Consider the following 22,707-nt stretch of genomic DNA (forward strand, 5'->3'; position numbering starts at 1 on the left):
TATATCGTGGAAATAGTTTAAATTGTGTGGAAATGGCATGTGTTATAGCGTACCTGAACGCTCAGCACATGATACGATACACTACGACATGCAAAGCGAAAGTTACACTCAAACAAAATCTAAAATGTAAAACATTGCGAGTAAACAACTAGCATCACGTAGCAGCTGAGAAACAAACAAAACCCATAAAGGATGCCCCCTAGCAGACGCTCTCAATTTTTCTTCCGCTATGCAACCTCTCTCATAGCTGAAAGTCACATCAAACCTGTGGAAACTAAAACAGTGAAACTGGGTCAGGAATGTTTGTACCTGAGTACCGGAGGAATAGCGAGCGCTTGTCCGCGTCGTCGATGTCTTTGTGGAGCTGTGAGAGCTCTCTGCCGGTATCCCGGTGCAGCAGTACGTGTGACGGAGGCATTTGCTGTACTCTCTCCGAACCTGCGGTTCAAAGCGACGTGTTTTTGCATGAGCTTTTTAGCGCACGTCTCGTTAAAGTCTGTGTATATCGAGAACTACTCACTTTCTTCTGAAGGAGACAGTGGAAGGTGAAGATAAACATGCCCTGGAAGGTGTTAAAGATGGTGAAGAGGTATGCCAGCACCACAGATGACTCGCTGATGAAGAACAGCCCAAACGTCCAGGTCAGGCCCAGGAGACAGAGGAGAGCAAAGCCGCCCATGACCCACGACCTTAAAGAGCAAACGAGAGACAAACAAACGGCGTGAGGGAGGGAGGGACGTTTTCTCAAACAAAAATGCATTGCAAGTACAATATTAGTCATACGGTCAAATACAGGTCCTGAAAATAATTTGTACTGACATGTTAGGCACAAGTAGATGGGAAATGCAGTGGAAGACATCGCTGGAAATTTAATCAATCCCGTATGAAAGGGGGATTATCATAAAGAAGGTTTTAATCAGTATTGAGGCAGTGGAGTGTGGAGACTTGTCTTGCATGCCACACTACTGGGTAAAAGACGCATGGTACTAGGCTGCATTCAGACAGAGGGGAGAAAGAAACCGTAATCATCTCTGATTGGTCCGTTTTAGTGAAGGCGGCACTGACAACAGATCTCGGCTGGCAAAGGAACCAAAGAGAGCTTGCTTTAATCAGAAGAGAGATGAGAGATTAAATGAGAAAAGATGATGTGAAGGCATGAGGAATGTGAGGATATGAAAATGGTTAGGGGATATAAGGATATCAGGGTGTAAGAAGGGATTGGGATGATGGCATGTTGGAAAGTTTATGGTATAAAGGTATGGGGTAGGATGGGTGTGGGATATGAGAGTATGGGAGCATTGGGATATAAGTGTTAAAGGGTAAAAAGGCATAACGCTGATGTCAAATGAGGAGTATCAGGGCTGGGTCTAGGGTGGACTAGGGGAGCACAACCCCCGCCAGATGTTCTTGGGCCCTCCAAAAATATCCAGCTGACAAATAAAATATAAAAAAATTATTAAATATTGAATAAACGCTTATTTGTATAATCTATGAAATAATGATTTGTCAGAAATAAAAAATAAAAGAACTATGATTAAATATCTGCCCAACCAGGAAATATGATTGCTCCCCCCAGTCGAGCCGGCCTAGTACCGGCCCTGGTAGGTATGTAGAATATGAGAAGAATGAGAGTATAAAGCTCAAAACACAGTGGGGGGACAATGTATGAAGGCCCGAAGCGGCATTAACGTTAGGAAACCAGTAAAGCCAAACAGACAGCGCACATGGGCAGCACAGAGAAACACACTTCTGGAAGAACCCAACAAACAGACAGTACAGTAAAATGAAGGGGGGGACCATGAGGCTGTTGCACAGACGTCTAGCTAACGCTCTTACTTGATAAATGGTTTATTATCTTCATAGCTAGAGAGAGCGGCCAGCAGAGGAGAGAGACAACATTATATCAGGCAAATCAGTTGGGTTAGCATAGAGGTCCAAAAGTAAGAATTCTAAAGACGGAAATAAGCAAATAAAGCTGGACAAAAAGAGTTACATTTTGAATTTGATTTCTGGGTGAGAAAAAACAAAATGTGATGAATTAACGTACTTGTCCAGGTTATGGATTCTTAAAGACAACATGAAATGACGATCGCAATTCAACGCACTTCTGGAATTTTGATTTTTGAAACCGGATATTTGTGAATGTGACGTTATGTCTTGTTTTATTTGTCTAACTAATTCTTATATTTTCTTTCATAAAACAAGAAAAAAATCTTCGGTGACTTTCCTTGTCAAGTAAATGAATCTTGATTTAAGAATTTTACATTAAGAAATATTTTTTTCTAGATACAGAACAATGTGCTTTTATCGTTCACTGCTTTGTGTCAAATGTTTTACTTTAAATTTAGTCGGTAAATTTGTTTTAATCTGCAGAATTGCATTGGCTAGCCCCACCCACTTTCTTGCATAGCAAATGCTCATTGGTCCAATTAAGCTGGGAACACATCGGTTTGCTTGGTTGAGAAGCATAGACAATAACAGTAAATTACATTTGAGTGAAAAGCAAATAATAAAAAAATATATATTATTGTTTCTAGAAAAATGACTAGCAAATTTGATTTCATGCCGTCTTTAAAACATTTCATGACTGCGTGTCAAGATTCATCATAAAACGTTACCACCACATTTTTCTTTCTTTCTCTACGCTACAGCCGTATAAAACTTTGATTTATCTGCACCATTGTGCGCTTTTGGGGCCTGCTCCACTAAAGGGGTTTCTCTAAGGTCAAATGTTCCAGTACTTTGTCTCTTTACAATATTTAAGGTGGCAGTAATGTTTTATGAGCTGCCCTGTAAGGTGCGATGTACACTGAATCTTACCCCGGCAAATCAGAATTATAATAGCCATCACAGACCCGATAATTACTGGTTTGGGTAAGAGAACAGACAGAGGACAGAGAAAGAGAGAAAAGGACAGAGAAATAACAAGGAGAAATGGGAAACAGAGAAAAATGAAAATTAGCATGCACGCAACATGCCGCAATAAGCCCAGAGCTTAGAGGACCGTTTCATGTTGCCCCGTGGTGATGGGTGGAGAGAAATTTACACAACATATGGCCAGCACAATGCCCCATGAGCAACAGATTTGTCATGTTTGCTCTTCATGTTTGCATCATAGTTAAATATAATTAAATACACACTTTTACCCAACGGCTGTGTGTTATGTTTAAAAGGTTGAATAAAATGCAACTACTTTAACACATCACATGCAAGATTCATACTTTACAAAAACATCCCTTACGTAAAAGGGCACTCAAGTGTGCTACAGCATTAGGGCTGGGCCGTATGACGGAATAAGTGAATAAGTAGCAATGCTTAACTCGGCGCGCAGACTCGCAGTGCAAAGACAAGCGCGAGAATAAACAAACCTAAACAAAAGAGATGAAGAACTACAGTACAGACCCCATAAACAACAGTTTAAAGCCGCAGTCATATACTGTACTCTCATTGTTTGTACATAAAGTCACACTTCCATCGTTCTACATACTGTATACATATGATATAGCCAGATGATGGATATAAATAAATCCAAAATCTTACGATCAAACTTAATCTGATATCCTTAGTACATTATCATAACTTGCCTACATTTTAACTATTTAACTGTAATAAATAAATCAATTAAATAAATCTAAGAAAACTAAGGGTTGAAGATATAGAGTTATAATGGGAGACTGTTACCGTAAAATAATATGACTCGTTTTGTTGAATTGATTTTTGGTCATTCCGCCCACCCCATAGAGCACTAATGTATTTTTGTGTGCTAGTGTACTTTTTAGTGTACTCAAATATGAAAGTATACTATCGGTGTGTGAAATACTTCAAACTTCTCAGAAATATACTTTAAATTACACTTGACTGTACTTGACGTATACTGTCAGAAAAGTGTAAGTATATCGGGCTTATTGTTGTCCTCAATGATTTAATCAAGATACTAAGATTTACTAGCATAAAATAATATGTATAATACTTATGCACAGTATGAAAACTGCTTAACAATTACTTTACTGAGAGTATACTTCAAATTATACTTTAATAAACGTACAAAATATGCTACTATAAAGTGCACAAAAACAAGATATTCACTTAAACTTGTATGCACTGGAATTGAAGTATCCATTAAACTAAAAGTATACTTTTATGAGCTAAAATGTAGGCCAAAGTTGTCAATAGTAAACTGAAATAAGTATAATTACAACATTCAAAAACTACTTAAAACCATCTCTTCTGTGAATACTTGACAGACAAATGAAAAAAATGAAAAGAACTACCCCTCTCTCTTTCTCTCAGCAGGTATTCTTCTGGCTTTTGTTGAAACAAGTCACTTTGTATTAGCACCTATTGTATTATTGCTCCTGTATGACATATCGCTTTATCGTTCCCTGAAATCTCTGTAAGTCACTTTGGATAAAAGCGTCTTCTCAATGACTGAATGTAAATGCATAAAGTATACTTAAGATCTACTTAATAAAATAAAATATAATTCATAAAACTTTAAGCATACTTCTTTTAAGGCAAGGAACAAAATCCAAACTCGCAATGTGAGAGAGGAGGTGTTTAAATTTCCTGTTAACCAAATGAGGCTAAATATTACATCAACCAGCTTATATTTTTGCAATGCTGTTATGAAACTCCTATTAAATAATATTCAAACGATAAACATTAAATAAACGTCACAACTAAATATACTTTAAATCACACTGGAAGTGTTCACTGTCCATGTGACATGTAAAGCGCCTTCTGAACGACGTGCATCATAACATTCTCGAAAAATAAATCAAATCGAATAAACCCATAAACCTCACATTAGCCAAAGCATAAGAAAGAAAATTGCATAATTGCATGATTAAAAACAATACACAAACAATGTCACATATTATCAAACACTAGTATTCTGACATGCATTGACACGCCAGCAGAAAGAAACCAAGAAAGATGTGTGTGGTCAACCAACGCTGTTTCTCCGTACTGTGTTCTCTGCCACAGACTGAGATTTGTCTCTTTGTGAAAGGAAACACATGGAAGTGCTTTCACACACACATCTGAATCCCGCTGCAGGCAGCCTCTGAATACAGGGAGCAGATCCAAAAGAGTGTTATGTGGTCACTGTAAAGGAAGCCCAGCGCAGAGGCTGTCTCCATCATTACGTGCTTCTCTGGCTGTCGCTCGCATTAATGGATACCGTGCACCTGAAGAGAATAACATCTGTCTGGACACCATCTCAATTTAGTGGATGCACTTAAATTCAGCCGAGCGAAAGCGACGAGGCTTTATGTACTTTGTGATGAAGAAAAGGGGTTCGTTCCTGCTTTGCCTTACCGATTAGCAGCAGCACGCATTCGCAGGAAATGTCGCAGGAAAAATCGTGACTTACTTGATGTGCTCCAGGCGACTGGAATCGGGTTTCAGCGACGTGGAGTGTTTCATCATTTTGTACATCGTGATGAGTAGGAACACCAGATTCAGCTGCGGGAAAGCAAAAGGCCTCTGTTAATAAATTCAAGCAAAGTTAGGAGATGAGATAAGTGAAGTTTTATTGGGAGCATTAATTGAAAACGGCCATCTAAGGGTCCCTTCAGCTAGCGCCTAATACAATAACCATCTGGCATATTGGAGGGCGAAGCAGAGATGACTGGCGCCAAATACAGTGTCATTCCAAATCAATGCTGGAAAGCAAAAAAAAGGCAATAAAACCGTTTCACCGCAGAATGACAACACAAATAGTTCAGAGAGGCTCAGGGACCACACATTTCGAAACGGATATTCGAGATTTCCTTCAGAAAAAACTTATATATGAGCCTAAGGAACAATTCAGCATCATACATCTCATCTGCAGACTTATGAACCACGCCTGTGGTTCATGTTAGTTACAAGAGAATCTCATTTTTATTCATTTTTGTACTTTCAATACTACAATCATTGACATATAATTTACCATTTGAATACCGATTGTAGCATGAAACATGTTTACATTAATTCTTTGTCATCTTTTTCGGATAAATCGCCACAAAACGCAAATGCAATTTTGTTTTTCGACGTTCTCAAAATGTTTGCAAAATGTTTTGGTCCTCATGCAAGTTTCATGGCACACTGTATAACATAACTTCCCAAAATCCACACTCATCGTACGCCGGTGCGGTAACGGCACATTTTCTGGTCTAATCCATTTTGTGGAGCACAGACAGGCGAGGACGCAGCAGTCTATCATTTGCGGCGGCTGCTGTAAGTGGCGGTGTCACGGAGCTCAAACGAGCTCTTCACTTCAGCTCCTCGTTCAGCCGCGCGAGCTCATCATTCCACCATCAAAACAGTGATGGCGATCAATAACGCGCCGCTCGCGCAATCAACCGCCAGCGCTTCACAGACCTGCCACCTATAGACTGATCGCTTCACAGGACGGGTGCCATTTGTGTCCTTTCTATGCCTATGTGTAAAAAATTACTTTTGGAATAAAAGCTAATACTGGATTTTGCTACGTGTTTACAAAACCAATCTTGAAACGTGTTAAGAAAAACAGTGACTTTATTTGGATTTTTAACAAGGCTTGTTCGGCCTATCTCGATCAACATGCTCCATGCAAATATAATGTATGGTGGGAGCAGCTAGCATGATGCCATTTTTTCCCATCCAGTATATATTTTTAGTGCTGTATTTAGTATGTTTTATTAAAAATGCTGTCGTCAAGGTTATGTCAACCTTGTTAGCATGTTTCTTTTCTTTTTTTTAAATAATAGGAAACGATTCCATAAATAGTCCAAAGGGAAAATAACAGCCGTAATGACATTTCAAGAATTCTTCAAGGACACTTTCCGTTTTATGTTCGTCTCGAAACGATTTTGATGATAAAGATAATTGTAGAAATACAGCATTAGTAACCACTTTTTCCAAGAAGCGCCTAGATTCACACCCTTGAGCACGAACGTTGAAATATCAAATTATTCTGCGAAAGCCAATTATTTCATTCTAACAAATATAACAGATGTATTACTTCCCATAGACATGGCAGAATGCAAACCATTAACATTTCAATTATTTATTTAACATATTATACATTATTTCATATATGGGTAGTGGACAAATAAACCGTAAATGTGTCCTGTGGTGTGACAGCCAGAATTTAGAAAACAAACTATAATTATTCCTTTATTTTATTATATAATAATATAAAAGATAATTTTAAAAGTTTGGACACATTTATGGTTTATTTAGAAGTATCCATGTACAGGTTGTTTGACAATACAAGGAAACGCTTTAAAAATGGTACCCAATTCATACCCATGGGAGGGTTACAGCTGGTTATGTGGCTATAAAAGGTCTCTCACGTCGCTGGACTGCTGACAATGATCTGATGGGACGGGGGGATGTAAGGACGCTCAACCGAGGGAGAGGTAACCTAGCAGAGCAGCCACTATACTACTGAAGCTCCATGTTCCTGGGCGTCCCATGGGCTTCCTTTCCCTCAGAAAGCTTTTCCTGAACAAACCCCTCCATCTCCGAAACGTCACCGCTAGCCAAGCAGAAGATTCTGAACTTCACTCGGGGACACTGGAGAAAGCCGCATATGTGTGTTCGTGCGTGTATGTGTTTCTTGAACTCTGGTTGAACCTGATGAAATATTAAAGGTGCAGATGGAACTGTCTGCATGATGCAGACACACGTGTTTTAACATCACCGGCACGAGCTAATGGTTCCCCAATGCTCATTAGCTCGATGTCCTGGTTTTCATAGAGCTCATACGCCTGGTGTCTGAGAGAAACCGCTGTCATGTGTTTGCTGCTAAGCAGGGCTGGTTGCCCGGGCATCTGCCAGTGATCTGAATGACTACAATCTAAACCGCCTATAAATAAATGTAGCACATCGCAGACTTCATTTATTCAATATATTGGTATACGTATATACATAACATCCAAATCAGTGATTCAGCGTGTGGGTGTTTTAGGTTGTGTAGAATAATTTCGATAACACAGTCACACTAACACTGTTGTAAAAACCATTTCAGACCAACATGCTGGCCTATTCTGGTTTATGCAGGTCTGGTGTCAGCCAAGTTGAAAAGCTCAATTTCAACCGGTGATATTGGTTGACCAAGGAAGTTAGTCTTGGGGCCACTCTGTGCCATTGTAGGACTGGACGGTAGAGGGCGACGATAATGGAATGGGACCGGTAAAGGACCAAAAGATTGGAGCTACGTTTGTCGCTCACTAGGCCATCCACTCCACGACCAATGAATTTCTGTCTATGAACCTAGTCAAGCATGCTTATGCTAACACAAGCATTCAAATCGCTCGTATTTCAGCGAGACAGAAAATGGACTCAACTAACTGAGAACTTCAAGGAGCTGCGCACCGCTCTTTCAGCATCGAGCGAGAGGATGCTGAAAATAGAAGTGGCATAATGAGAACCGCAATGGGCTAGAGCTAATTGAACAGGATCACGGCGTTCTTACCCTCTGCACGGCGAAATGGGTGAAACTCTGAATAATGAGACTCGCTCTGGCTCTCTCATTGACAAGGACAAAGCCGAACTGCTGAGAATCAGGGGTCGGAGGTTGGGGTAAACCTTGGTCTCGCATTCCCCTGAGAGACTGCAGGCTTTGTGCTTTATCTAGCATTGTCAAGCAGCCCGAGGACCGAGAGTCCTGCCTGCTGTCCGAGCGGACTGCGCGACAATAAATCAGCTTCATAAAGGGTCATGAGGCTCGGAGTTTGAAGACTGGAATGGAACGGATTATCGGCTACATCGCAACACATGCATCAATGCAGCTTCCATCGCTGAGTTTGTAGGCCTTCTGTCTAGAGAAGGTACAGGAACGGTTCTCCCAGCACATAACACAGCCTGTTAGCATCATTATAGTAGTTTGAGGCTTTATGCAAATGAGGCTGGCGAGAGGAAGTGTAATGGAATCGGATGACATTTGCCTGGAGAGTGCACCGATTGGCCAATTAACAGAAGTGTGTCATTCCTCAAACTTTCAGTTTCAAATTAACTCACAGTCTTGCCAATGCCCATTTTAATAAGCGTAAAAAAGCATAAAAAACAAGTCCCTACCTTTATTTATAAAAAGTTATTATTAAAAATATTTTATTTCATATTTTAAATATTATTTTTAATCATTTATTCAATTAACCCTTAATATGTCTAAGTATTTCACAATATTCGAACAAATGCAAAACATTTTTTTTACATTATTTATATTATTATTTTATATAAAACTTTATATACTGTATATATGTTTATACTTATACTTATTGTTATATGTATATATATTTTTCTCTTTTTATATATTATATTATATCTTTATATAACTATATTTCTTCCTATTAAACCACATATTATTTTATCTGTCTTTAAATCGATTTGATCCTACACTCTTTCCAACAAATAGCACTTCATAACCATTGAACAAACACAGCATCCAGGTCAGCTGCTGTGTCTATACAACCATAATTGATATTATAAAGTCAAGCCTTCACAAACATCTCTGCTCTTCCCTCCATTTACAGGAAATCAAAGATTTTTTTATCCGCAGAGATTAAAGGGCAAACAGACAGTCAGACAGAAGTGAATGCCACCTGCCGCAGTCTTTCTCTCTCAATGTATCTCCAGCTCCCTCCGGCCTCCTTTCTCGACCTCCTCAATCTAGACTGGGGCTGTAATCTCTCAGCTAGCAAATAACAGCAACTCTGGACCACAGCTGTGTCAGTCCGTGACACCGCAATCTCACCGCAAACAAACTGTGCGCTTCCAGTTATTGGATGGTTTCTTAAAAGGTTCAGTCTGGATAATAAATGCTTTTGTTTTGTATTTTTGGCCACTCTTTTCTCGTTTCGTTCTCGTCCCCTCGGGGTCACCATGACGTGTCACGTGGAGTAACTTTCGAAGAACACGTCGTGCTCTTAAAAGTCGCATTGTATCAAAATGATCTCAGTCATAAAAAACCATTAAGAGCAGCGCTTCCGAACCTCTCCGCGGGAGGCATCGACTTGGTCTGTCGAGACTCAACCGATCTAAGCTGAAATCGATGGGCTGCAATCTGTTGAATAAGACTGAGGAAACAAAGACAGCTAGATGTTTTCGCACCGGAGGATTTCGTCAATTCCTCTTTAAACCGAACTGCAGGGAAATATTATTCTCTATCTGCTTCGCACTTGACACATGCATTCAGCCTTCAACGGCACAATGGTTGTCAGGAGGTGAACGTACCATGATAATGAAGGTGACCGGTCCAATGAAACTCCAGATGAAGTGATTGTCCATTCTGAGCCAGCATCTGCAAGACAAAAAATAAACAAATTTAAATTGTTTGTTTTGAACAGCAAGGTTTGCATATGAAAAACTACAACCAATGAGCAAGAGTGGTTGAAAGGGCGTTGCTATGATGTTACTTAGGCATTCTAAATGGTTTTAGTGTTAATACGACATCGGGGGTGGTTGCTAGGCAAGTGATGTTGAGGATCTGAGGATTTGCTATTCTTTTAGCATGTTGTCATGTAGGTGCTATGGTGTTCTGGGTGGTTGTTAGGGTGTTGCTAGGCAAGTGATCTCTTTTAGCCTGTTACAAAGCGGATGCTGATATGTAATTGAACTCCAGTGTATCCTGAATGTTCTTTTAGCATGTATTCATGTGGTTGATTTGATGTTCTGGGTAGTTTATAGGGTGTTGCTAAGCAATTTACCTTTTTCACACATTAACATGCGGGTGCTGAGATTTTATCTGAATTCCAGGGTGCCCTGAAGGTTCTTTTAGCTTGTTGTCATGTGGTTGCTTTGGGGCTCTGGGTGGTTGCTAGGGTGTAGCTAAGCAAAAATGTTTTTGCATTTTGCCATGCAGGAGCTGAGATGTTATTTGAACTTTAGGTTGTCCTTAATGTTCTTTTAGCATGTTGTCATGTGGTTGCTGTGGTGTTGCTCAAGTCAAACACGCTCAGCCCCAAAGTCTCCATAACATTCAGGTTCCCAGATATGGCTCGGGTTCATCCCTCAATGCAGGGGATTTTTTTCTAACTTTATCATCCGCCAGGGCAAAGAAAATCCCCATTCCTGAATATGAGCAACTGTAATTTAGATGCTTGCCTTTGCAAACACCCCTAATAAATATGCACATCTAGGACGGTGTCTGTTACCGAAACAGGCTCGCGTGGGTTAAGTTACAATGTTTTTTTTACGGGTTGATTCGGCATTAGTCTGTTAAACGCCGCACAAAGGCGCAGATTTCCCGTAACAGATCAAGTTCTTCTAGTCCGTGACCTCCGGCAGGAAACACATCAATTATGTCAATGTTAAAAGATCTGTAAGAAACCGTAGAGACATCGGAGACTAATGCAGTCGTACAAGCACAGCTTTAAAATACGCCCGTAAATGATGACAAACCTCTGAGTTCGGCATTAACACGGAGCGACGTGGCGAGCGGGGCCAGGACACTTCCACCTGTTTTCTGTGTTATAAGGAGGAACCCAATAGCCAGTGCAGGGCTGAAGCACTGCCATTAATCTGCATAAAAGCCTCTTTCTCATGCGGCCCTCGTCTCCTTTAGAGAGCATTTACAAACAACAGGTCACCAGAGGCTATTTGAACAAAAGACACTAACACATGCAGCCCTGCCTGGAAACCGCATTTTGTACTGTAAGGCAGTCTCTGAAGACTCGTGTGTGTGTGTGTGTGGTACCTATGGAGGCCTGTGTCGGCTCCCGCAGACAGCATTGCATCTGGAAAAAGAAAATCAAAGAAAACATTCAAAGTCGCTTACGCCTTCTTGGTCCCGTAGCTCCTGTAGTCGACCGCGGCAGACACACCCACGACCACAGCGGGGAGGAGATATCCCGCCATATAGAAATACCTCCTGCGTGAATATTCGCTCTCAAAGACCTCCACTAGCATCAGATAGAGCTGAATCCCCTCCAAACACATCCAAGCGAAAGACGCCAAGAAAAAGTAATGGAGAATTCCTGCGATTATGGAGCAGGCCATCTGAGGAAGAAATGCGAGGGTCAAGAACAAATGCGTTTAAAGGAAGCTTTTATAACGGGGTTTAAAACACATGTAGTGGCTCAGAAATGCAATATTCATGCTGGTTTTATACAGTTTTGAAAGACTTTTCATTACAAAGGTTTTGATTTATTCACACAAAATTTGTCAAGTGGCACAACCAAGTAAAATATTTCCCTTGATACACCGTAAATGTTTGCATGAGTGTACACATAATTTCAAATATATTATTCAATTTTAAGTTGTTTTGTTTTTACAGTTTGACAGTCTGAATTAATTTGGCCATTTCATAAAACAGCTATGAGGGACTTCAGGGGTTCTCTTTGTGATGTAATTTCCCTTTTCATGATTTTTACATTTTTCAGCCATAACATGAAACTTACAGTACACCTTCTTGACATTTTAAACAACCACAAATATCAAAATAATCTCAGAGATGTAAATCACATCTAACGTACAAGGTGTAGTCGTGTCATTGCCAGCCTGAATTGCCCTTTTGATGTTTTTTATTAATATGTCTGGGCAAAAAATGTCTGTCACAAATGTTCAGTAAGTCTAAAAACAATAAATAAAAGAATCAAAAGAAAAGAGTTCGCCTGCAAGTCTCCACGGGAAAGACATTTCTATGAGAGCAGACGAGACATCACATTTATCAAAATAACGTTACCCTAGGCTCCGTCATGTCGATGCCAATGAGGAAGATGAGCTCTGCGATGAAGAGGCTGATGCAAAAGTTCTTGTGAATGGTGTTCCTGTCACTCTGGAGGCCACGGAAGAAACAGAATGTGAAGATGCTCATGGCCAGACAGATGAGGGACACCACAATACCCACGCGACTGATGATGCTCAACAGGAGCTCCTGGACCTTATCTGCACCCTGATAAAGAACAACAGAGAGGGAGAGATGGAATGTGACACAGGTCACATTTCAGAAAACATATTTCAACATTTACGCATTTGGCAGATGCTTTCAACCAGAGCGTATCATTCATCAAGGGTATCATTTTTTCAGTGCAATGCTCTACCAATAAGTCTGATGTCACATTTTTTCCAAACTAGGTGTAACATTTACGTTTCTATAAAATAATCTGTCTGTTCACAATGAAAGAAATCGAATACTCGTATTGTGAAGTGGGCTTCTAGACCAATTATATTTGACAGTGGGCGGGGCTTACCAGCATTACACAACATCAATTTAAACCAAGTGACAAAATATTTGGTTGTGTGTCGATTTTCATGGTCACAGTAGAAACTTCGCACACATGAAATAGATTTTGATTGCAAAAACAAAACTGAACAAAAAACAATGAAAAGATAAACTGTCCTTTCTGTGCAGTACAAAAAGAAACTAAAATACATTAAACTAAACTAAACAACAGAATCTAAACTAAACAGTACAATATAAATAAATATAAGCTAAACAAACTCTAAAAACGATAAACTACACCAAACAAAAGCTAAACTAAACGAGAAATATAATATAATATAAACAGAACAGAACAACAGAAATAAACCTAAATTAAACAAAAAGACAAAACTAAACAAACACCAAAAAACATAAAAGTAAACTAAACAACAAAAACTCAACTCAACTCAACACTAAACTAAACTTTCAGTTAACTAAAAAAAGTTAAATAAAATAAAAACCGAACTAAACGCAGTCCATGTCCTCTTAATTATTCCCTATTTTTGAGTTTGTTTGGGATCCAGCGAGTTATAATGTGACCCTGGAAGGCGGCTGAGTGCCGAGTGCTGTTGGTGTGTACTGTATTATCACAGCTGGGCTTCACAGTAACACACAGACCAAACTGAAATATTTATAAAGATCACAGCTTACCAGCAGCTCTTGATGAGCCATGAGCACCGCAAAGTTAGTGAGATGGCTACAGGAGCAGGTGGTGTGACTTTTATTGGAGTGGACGAGCTTGCAGCCCTGAGTGGACCAGTATCCCATCATCGTCCTCTCAGAGTAGTTCCAGAAAGAGCAGTTGGAGTTGTAGTAATGTTGCATCTGAAATCAAGAGTTATGAACTGACATTTAAGAGCCTGTCTATTTGATAACGGCGCATGCAGAGGAACGAAGTCAGAAACAGGATCGTAATTCACAGAATAACACGAGCGGTTGGTTTGCCATTCCATCTTTCTCAAGACACGGCGGCCAAATCAAACACTCTTTTGAATGCACAGTGTGTGTTCGCACATAAACGACTAAAGAATCTAATAAGGTTAAATGAGTGCAAAATCTAGCATGGGACCATTGATTATATGAGGTGCTAACAGGGGGCAGAATGGTTTGAAGGCATGTCTGTGGAAATCACACAATTACTTTGATAGAAAGCAAAAATCAAGCCGGTTCTCCTCTGGGAATACTCCTGACACTTTAAAAGAGAGCCGGAGGATAATTGGTCCTCTGGTAATTTCATCCTGCATTGTATAGCTAATCTGGGAGCTAATTTTCCACTCCAAAAAAAGGAAATTGCATCGTTTACATCCTAATGTCGACAAACGAATTAGTTTTCATTAAGAATTTTGTCTAGGCTGGTAATAATCATTGGTTCAGACTTTGTTAATTTCGTGTTCGATGGCTTAAACAAACCCACTGTGACCTTATAGGCTGTTTGAATCCAGACTGCTTTTATTTCCGCTCTTTCTTTGGCTTCATCTGCGTTATCCTGCTGTTTTTACGATCGCTTTGTTTGTTTATTGCTTGAACTCACGTCGATGTGCTCCAGGGTGAAAATCACAGGTTCCGATATAAACACGCGACTTGACTCCTTGTTTATGGATGCGGCGATGACGTCTGAATTCACCGCCACCGAAAGGTTGCGTCCGTTCCCCTCGTGGCCGAGCTTGATGGTCGCGTTCTCCGTGCTCAGAAATTGCCCCAGGTTCTTGTAAAGGGCAAATACCAACTTGGCAACACCTGTACAGAGAAAATGATAAAAGAAGCTCCACGTCAAACGTTATTTTGGTGGCTTTACTAAAACAGAGAGCAAAAAAACTGTCAAAAATGACAACAAAATTCACAGTTTTCAGTAATAAAGCATAATTCAAGGTGACAAAATAATAGTTACACCTTAAAGTAATTAATCATGAATAACATTATTATAATTATTCATCACATCACAACAAGACCTTTATTGCGTTTCATTTCAGTTTAATTTATTGATAATAAATAATAATCTCCAAGAAGGTAAATATAAAAATGCTAAATCCTAAAACATTGTTTCAAAACATTGTTTTTTGCTTTGCTGTTGCATTAGAGTAATGACGATAATACATTTCGTAGTACACAATAGATTTATTTGCTAATTGTTTATAAATACGATAGTTTTCTTAATGCAAAAAAATATTTCTTATTTTAATTGCAAATGGCAAGAAAATGGTTTCAAAACATAATTTTTTTGCTTTGCTATTGCATTAGAGTAATGACGATAATATTTCGTAGTACAGAATGGATTTATTTGATTAATTTAAAAAAAACAATAATTGGCTTAATGCAAAATAATATTTCTTATTTTAATAGCTAATTATATTATATTAAATTAAAATATTATATTATGTTTGTTATATTAATGTTTATCCAAAGCGACTTACGTTGCTTTTTCCTTTACATTTGTATCTAAGTATGTGCAATCCCTGGGATTGAACCCACAACATTGGCATGGTTACCACTGAGCTACAGGAAATGCCATTAATGTTTATTATACAGAGTACATATAGTACATACAGTAAACATTACAATCCCTCCACGCACATTTTCAAGTTTCCAACTTTAGTAAGTGGAATGATAGTTTTCCTCAAAGTGACCCAGCAGCAGGTTGGTTAAGTTTGAGGAAAACAACATATGCTGACAGTATGTTCACATTCATGTTCAACTCTTTCTCTGACCATGAGTGCACGGCTATCTCCATAGTGATGGAAGCAGTTGGAACTAATAAGTTCTCATTCTCAACAGATACTAATGCGGTACAGTGTGAGGGTTTGTGCGTGGGTTGGACCGTACCATTACGACTGTTGAGTTTCACTGTATTGGAAGATAACTGGATAGAAATACCAGCCCTGCCGCTCTGGGGAAACTTGAAATCTTGAACCTGCCCATCTGTGCTCAGCACGTAAACATCAAGAACTGCAGAGAGAAATCATGTTTCATAATGTTAGTTCATCAAGCGGAAACAGATGAGAAAAACGTGAGGTTTACAGACGTGTAATACAGTGCATGTTTTATGTCATTTCACGGTGAAACCACTTCAGGTCCGAACCGAGCAGCCGCAAGCGCGCAAACAGACAAAATAAGCTGTTTACACACTTGTCAGTTCCGTTTATTTTGCATAGGCTGTTGCCCGCACTTACTTATATTACTCGCCGGTACTTTCACGATGGCCGGCTCCATTAAATTATCAGCGAGGACGAAGGCTCCTTCCTCCAGGGTGTCCAGTAACATGGTTGCGGCATGCGTCTGTTCCGTGGTGTTCATATCGCGCCAGGATTTTAAAGCCTCCGGTCTGAGTAGGTTGTCGACTGTATCCACGATAGCCTACGGCCCAACAAGATGCTTGTGTCAGCACAAACCACTGTAGTGAGGTCAAATGTCAAAGTCTTGACTTTATCAGCAGCTGTCTGAGCCCGTGCTCCAATGAAAGCAAACATGCACACATTGTTATAGGTTGTTATCAGGTGACACACATAAAAACAGGCGGCAGAAATGAGCCCGACATGCTCTGTCTGTTTCAAGAGTGCCGTATTGAATGTCAAAGGCTCCTGGGGCCAACGCATTTAAGGTAAAGAGAGACAGCCAGTCGCGACGCATTATAAATGAGGACCTTCCTTTAAGATAAAGACGTATTTGTTGCGTGTCATCAGATTTAAGATCACAGGCCGCTGTTTTCATAGATCACTGGTTATGATCCAGCTTTCATCGTGGAAACACTTGGTAGCCTTTTCTGCGTTTTTCCGTCATTCGTATTATCTCCTGTAAAACTGCTTTGGAACAATAGAAATATAATTAAATTGTTTCCTTCATTTTGTACATTTGTCTATAAAACAAGACTTAAAGTATGAAGTAATTTCACTTCTGGAATAAACCTAGCTTGATTTAGGAATATTTCGATATTTGTACTGAGAATCAAGACAAAACCACTAAGGAATTGATGTTGTCCAGTGTGACATTGACATCTAAACAAAGATGTAAAGAAAGATGACAGCGCTTGTATTGTGTACTTCCAGGAGGACTTGTGTAAGCCAAGCAACTGCCATTCAGATGGATGAAATGTTAAGTGATAGGTCTCGGCATTAGGCCTGAACAATGAAAGGTGAGGGATAGTTTCACCTTGTTTAAAGAGAGTTCGGTGACACTAACTGTTACACACTTTTCTTTAAACCTGAAAGCTCAATAATTATCTTCCAGGCAACAGTTTAATGCTGAACGGTGAACTCCATTGAGAGACAATAGTGTCCTCGGGTTTAAGTGAATGATACCGAGTATATTTTCTCTCACACACTTATACACAAACACACAGAGTCTACGGGCTGGTAAAATATTGATTCATATCGCTCTGATAATTAATGTCCATTGGTTTTGCACCTTTGCCTCACATAAACATTGATTCTAATATTTCTGCTTTAATTACATTTTTATATTTTTCATTTTAAACCACTCGGTCCACACCAAACAAAAATATAACATCTAATATATGTTTCTCCACAGTCTAAGGTTTCACCGGAACACACATTAGCTCATTTATTTACCCTGCTATGCCTTTCCAAAACAGCATCCTGCATTTCACATAATCTACAAATCTTGCAACATCGGAAATGTTCATCTCTAAATCACCTCTGCATTGGTACATCAAAGATCTTTAAGCAGCTATAAAAGCTTCACCAAATCCAATGTAGCAAACAAATAGATTTCAAACGCCACGAACTGACATCTGCCCTTTACAACCAATCACATCAGAGCGCAACAACAATGCATGCATCGCCAAGCTGCGAATCAAGCATGTCACAATATATCATGACTTAAACATTGAAAATGAAAATACACAGAAACACACATACACAAAGATAAGAAATAGGAATAAAAATGCGGCCACACAATTTCCAATCTACTAAAATACGGGAGCTCCACTGGGATGAAATGCTGTGTCAAGCCTGCTTAAAAGACCCGCAAGGTTGGTTTATACTGGTCTACGAAATAAATTGTCATTTCGTCGATTATGAAAAAGTAAGAAAGAAATTGTCATTTTATGAGAATTTAGAATGATAGTTGTGCCGGATTCCGAGTGAAGAGTCAGTAAAAATACATACGCAAAGTAACCTGCAATTTTATGTTTCAAACAGAGATGGCGATAGAGAGGCAAACGTTATGGATTGCAGCTTTAAGACAGTTGAAAAGCCCGGTGAAGATACCACCATACCAGCGTCCAAAATACATCACACGTCTATGACCAACCGAGCTGCTCCTTTCAACAGGGGACAGTGTGAATGAAAGAATCATGCTGAGAAACAATGGCAAGAAAAGAACGAGAGAGGACAGAAATGACAAAGAAGAATAGCACAGACATACCTTCATATACGCCCTGCATGTTCTTTCTCGTTTTTGAAGCTTTTCGGTTTGAGATAGGACACAAACAAGAACAAAACAGACCAAAGAAACACACTTAGAAAGGTTGATGGTACACCGATGGGGTTTCCAATCCACAAGCACTTCAGCAACACATGTTAAAGATGAATGTTAGGGTGTACACTCTACACGGTGGCTTTGAGTTAAAAAAACAGGCATATTTATTCCACAGCTGCTCTTTCTTTGAAAACTGTACCGCTAACTCACAATATGCATATGAGACATATGCAATCCAACATTTAAAAGGGATTGAATCAGCCACGTTTACAGTAGGAGGTGATAGCACATATTCCTGTGACGACACTGAAATCGAATCACTGCCCTGATTTGGGTGCTAGGACTAGAATGACCTAGGAACGATAACTATAAAGAAAACAAGATAACGCAAACTATTGCGTCCACACCCAAATACAACAGAATTGTTTATTCCAATATTGTGTGCTTCAGTTTCATATTTTAAATGTGCGAGGCCTTTAAATCCAATTTGTTTTTAATTGGTTTTCAATATTTTAGCATTCGTCGCAATCACTATAATATTGTTTATCTGTATTCGTGTTGTTATAGTTGGGGTGTGGTTTTCTCTTAGAAGTAACATTTGTCTTTATAGTTATTGTTATCATTCTTGGTGTGAACAGGCTCAACATTACAAGATTTCAGCAACAAGCAATATTTCTGTCCACGCTGATAGCGAAAATGCTATATGAATTATAGCATCATATATCACAGCCAATCATAACGGTGGGCAGGTTTTTATATTTCTACACAATGCACAGCGCAGTTGAAGATTGTCGAACTGAGAACACATGGATGGGTGCTCTTAACAGAGAAGCCGAATTGACATACATTGAGATTTTATTATCTCGGGGCTACCCAGTGTGACGCAGCGCACACTAAATCAAAAGACTAAATGTTGCGTTGCTTGTTGGTTTATTGTTTGTTGCTTCGATGCATTGTGTCTGGTTAAGTGAAATGTTCAAAATAAAAATTACCAATAGGGGTTGGCGTCAGAAACAGGATTAAAGGGTGGAGTTTGTGGATCATGGTATGAAGAACATAAGGGTTAAAGGTGAAGGGCAGGGCTGTAACTGATGGATGGATACACTGTCCCAGGAATATGCACTATGCTTGTGTAAATTATGTTGGCTGAGGGCCACGTGTCTCCGGCGAGAATCAAACGATAGTCTTGCCAGTGGGCTGCGGGTGTGACCTCACTCAGATTAGTGACCATCTCTCTCTGACCTCGGATATAATGTAGTAGGAAAAGCAATACCAACTAACTGATGCTGAAATATACTGCGTTTACATTCTCTTGGTGAGTACAATCCTTGATCCAAAAAGAGTTTCCAGATATGTTCTCGGCTCCACCCACTTCTACGATACTAGCCAATGAAATGCAGGGAAAGCAATACAAGCAAACACATTTACTGTATAAAAGAGATTTCGGTTATCTCTGTATTAAACTCTGTATTGTCTGTGTTGCAGAATGTAAAATCAAGAAATTGAGTGTGGACCTTTTTTGTGACTTCTTCTTTTTCTGATTCCTGTATTAAAAAAATGCTTCTTCAAACACACTTGCTATAACTGCCAGACTCTATGGCTTAACAACTAATTTTAAACAGTGACCGAAATAGCGGTGAAAAACAGGTTCATATATACATATATTATAATGCATTGCACAAGTATAAAACCAATAAAGCAGGTGGCTAACAATTTGTTTCTGAAATGAAAATAAATTTGTTTGTCTATTGTCACAATTCCCATATCTGTACTAGCACTGGATTGGAAAATCAATGTGACAAAGTTTATATTCTGAGCACATTAAGCATACTCTATGCATTATGATTTGGTAGTTATAATCTTGCATACTTCGCAAAGAACGTCCGTTGAGTGATTTATGTTGGCCTGCGTGCTTACACTAAAGTTGGGGTGTGACACATTGAGATGAATGCAATACTTTCTCTTGAGCAAGGCACTGCTCCATATAAAAAAATCCCATCTTGTCAGGCATCTGCACAGATAGGGCTCAACCTGCCTTTTGGACCTTACACTCTTAGTGCCCCTTTTATCGTGTTTTTCTTTTCATTAAATTAATGCTATTGGTCACCCTTTACGTCTATCTGCCTATTTTAGAAATATTTAGCCAATGAAATAAGCATACATTTTCAATAAAACCTCGTGACTCCACCCCCCTCTTGACTGAATGAACTGCAGTTCCTTTCACAGCAGCTGAATGTCTTGCAAGAGTTAAATAAAGATTTTGTTGTACAAGTACTGCGTTTTCTTTACGCAAGAAACATTATGTCTAAAATGTTCATAGTTTATGTATTTGAGACATTTGGGACCAAGGGGCTAGCATTTGCCTGCGCTTAATAGTCTGTGCACTCAGTAGCATTTCATCTCTTATAAATAAGATGTTGGCCAAATGTATTGTACAACAGGAAAACTGAGCACCCATATAGCTACAAAAATGCAGTAACCTGTTGATTAACACAGTGATGTTGCCATTTTAATGACAAATTTGCACACATTTGCTGGTCAAAAACTCCCCAACGTTAACTGCATTTGAGTTTGACACTCGTGACTTATGTCAAGTAGGTAAAATATATATCTACGAAATTTCTTGGTCGATTAATAAGTGATGGTACACTTATTTATCAATCGTATTGTATGGTCACATGGTTAATTCATGTTTATTCTGTATAAACTGATTTGGAAAGGGCTTGGATCCAGATGATATCAAAACCTGTAATACGTGAAGTTTAACCATGTGATGGGTTTTCCAGATGGCATCACTTTTTCAGAATAACGTGTTAAAATATATTTATTGCAAATTTCTGTTCTCCTTTGTCTAGCGTTACATTATGCGATCACACTCGTAATCATGTGAAGTCCTTTAAACACCTGATTTTAAACAGTTGCTTTGAATACGTGCAGCATAGAGACAGCTTCTAGCTGCGTGATGTTGCACATGGCTAAAGCGGTCACGTCTAGCGTATACAAGGGTTACGTCAATCAATCTCTCAGAATGTTTCAGACAGCGCAACAGTATTACGTTCTCTTTCGTGCTTGAATGACCAAAAACACACAAGATTATGCCTTAAGCACATTTTGTTTAGTATTGTCGTGAGCTCAAATCAAAATGGGGAACGTGTCAGATCTGCGCAGAGCGTCAGTTCTTAAATGGGCCGCATTCTTACACCTACTGCTGTGACTCCTGTCACCAATGTTAATCTAAACAAAAGACTGAAGAAATTAAAGTGTTTCGTAGCTTTAATGACAATTCTTTTGTATAAAATTTTGAATTAAGCAGGAAAAGACTGTTAGGTGTTTGAGAACTTCAATTCAATTCAATTTCTGTATATGTCCTACCTGTTATTAATTGTTAATAAATCTTTTGAGACTATTATTTTGTCTGATTTCATTTGTCATTAACATTTGACCAATAAAAGTGGGGAGGGTGCCCTTTTTTAGTTTCAGCACATGCCCCTCAAAAGTTCTGTTCACGTCCCTGCGTACTGTTTATACCTTATTGAAGCTGCGGCCGGTCGAGTCTTTCTCGCTTGGTCGCAGTTCCTGTAACTGAGCGTCGAGAATGTCCACCAGCTGTTCCATGAGCCTCATGGTAGAGCTTATGTCACCGGCGAAGATGGCTCCTTTGGTGTGTTTGGCCAGCTCGTTCGCCAGGTTGGCTGCGTTTTCCCCGCTCCGGATCTGAGAGATTACACAAATTAACCTCACAGTATGGCTCCGAAAAATATAATTTTGTATCTACGAGGCTCTTGGCTCCCATTATGACATCATCACGCTGATTCAGCGGCGGCCCCCTCCCAGCAATTACAGCTATCATTAGAAACCGGTAACAGTTTCGAAGTGCATTTGGAAACACTTTCCGAGTTCAACGGCCGAGGCGATTCCGAACATTTCGCGCAGGACGCTGGGCGTCCCATTGCGCTCAATCTATTCTATTTACAGGCAACATCTCGCATTAACACCAAAGCGCACGCTCAAGAGAGCACCGGATCAATTCATGAGATCCCATTTGGATGTTTGAAGGCTGTGTGTCTTCATCTTAAACAGTGATAATAGAAAGAATGAGCTGC

At 39.4% G+C, this 22,707-nt stretch overlaps 1 protein-coding gene across 1 annotated transcript in view; it reads right to left on the minus strand.

Moving 5' to 3' along the window:
* The window catches only part of adgrl2a (adhesion G protein-coupled receptor L2a), a 77,308-nt gene that overhangs the window by 8,459 nt on the left and 46,142 nt on the right, over positions 1-22,707 (minus strand). The window contains exons 7-18 of the mRNA XM_079483455.1: positions 22,133-22,318; positions 18,551-18,589; positions 16,339-16,522; positions 15,992-16,114; positions 14,703-14,908; positions 13,823-13,996; positions 12,653-12,862; positions 11,747-11,967; positions 10,204-10,270; positions 5,375-5,466; positions 521-689; positions 310-438 (exon numbers count right to left, since the gene is read on the minus strand). Of these exons, the coding sequence (XP_079339581.1) occupies positions 310-438; positions 521-689; positions 5,375-5,466; positions 10,204-10,270; positions 11,747-11,967; positions 12,653-12,862; positions 13,823-13,996; positions 14,703-14,908; positions 15,992-16,114; positions 16,339-16,522; positions 18,551-18,589; positions 22,133-22,318 (1,800 nt within the window). The remainder of the gene's footprint in view (positions 1-309; positions 439-520; positions 690-5,374; positions 5,467-10,203; positions 10,271-11,746; positions 11,968-12,652; positions 12,863-13,822; positions 13,997-14,702; positions 14,909-15,991; positions 16,115-16,338; positions 16,523-18,550; positions 18,590-22,132; positions 22,319-22,707) is intronic.

This window comes from Barbatula barbatula (genome assembly GCF_947034865.1).
Source record: "Barbatula barbatula genome assembly, chromosome: 20".
NCBI lineage: Eukaryota > Metazoa > Chordata > Actinopteri > Cypriniformes > Nemacheilidae > Barbatula > Barbatula barbatula.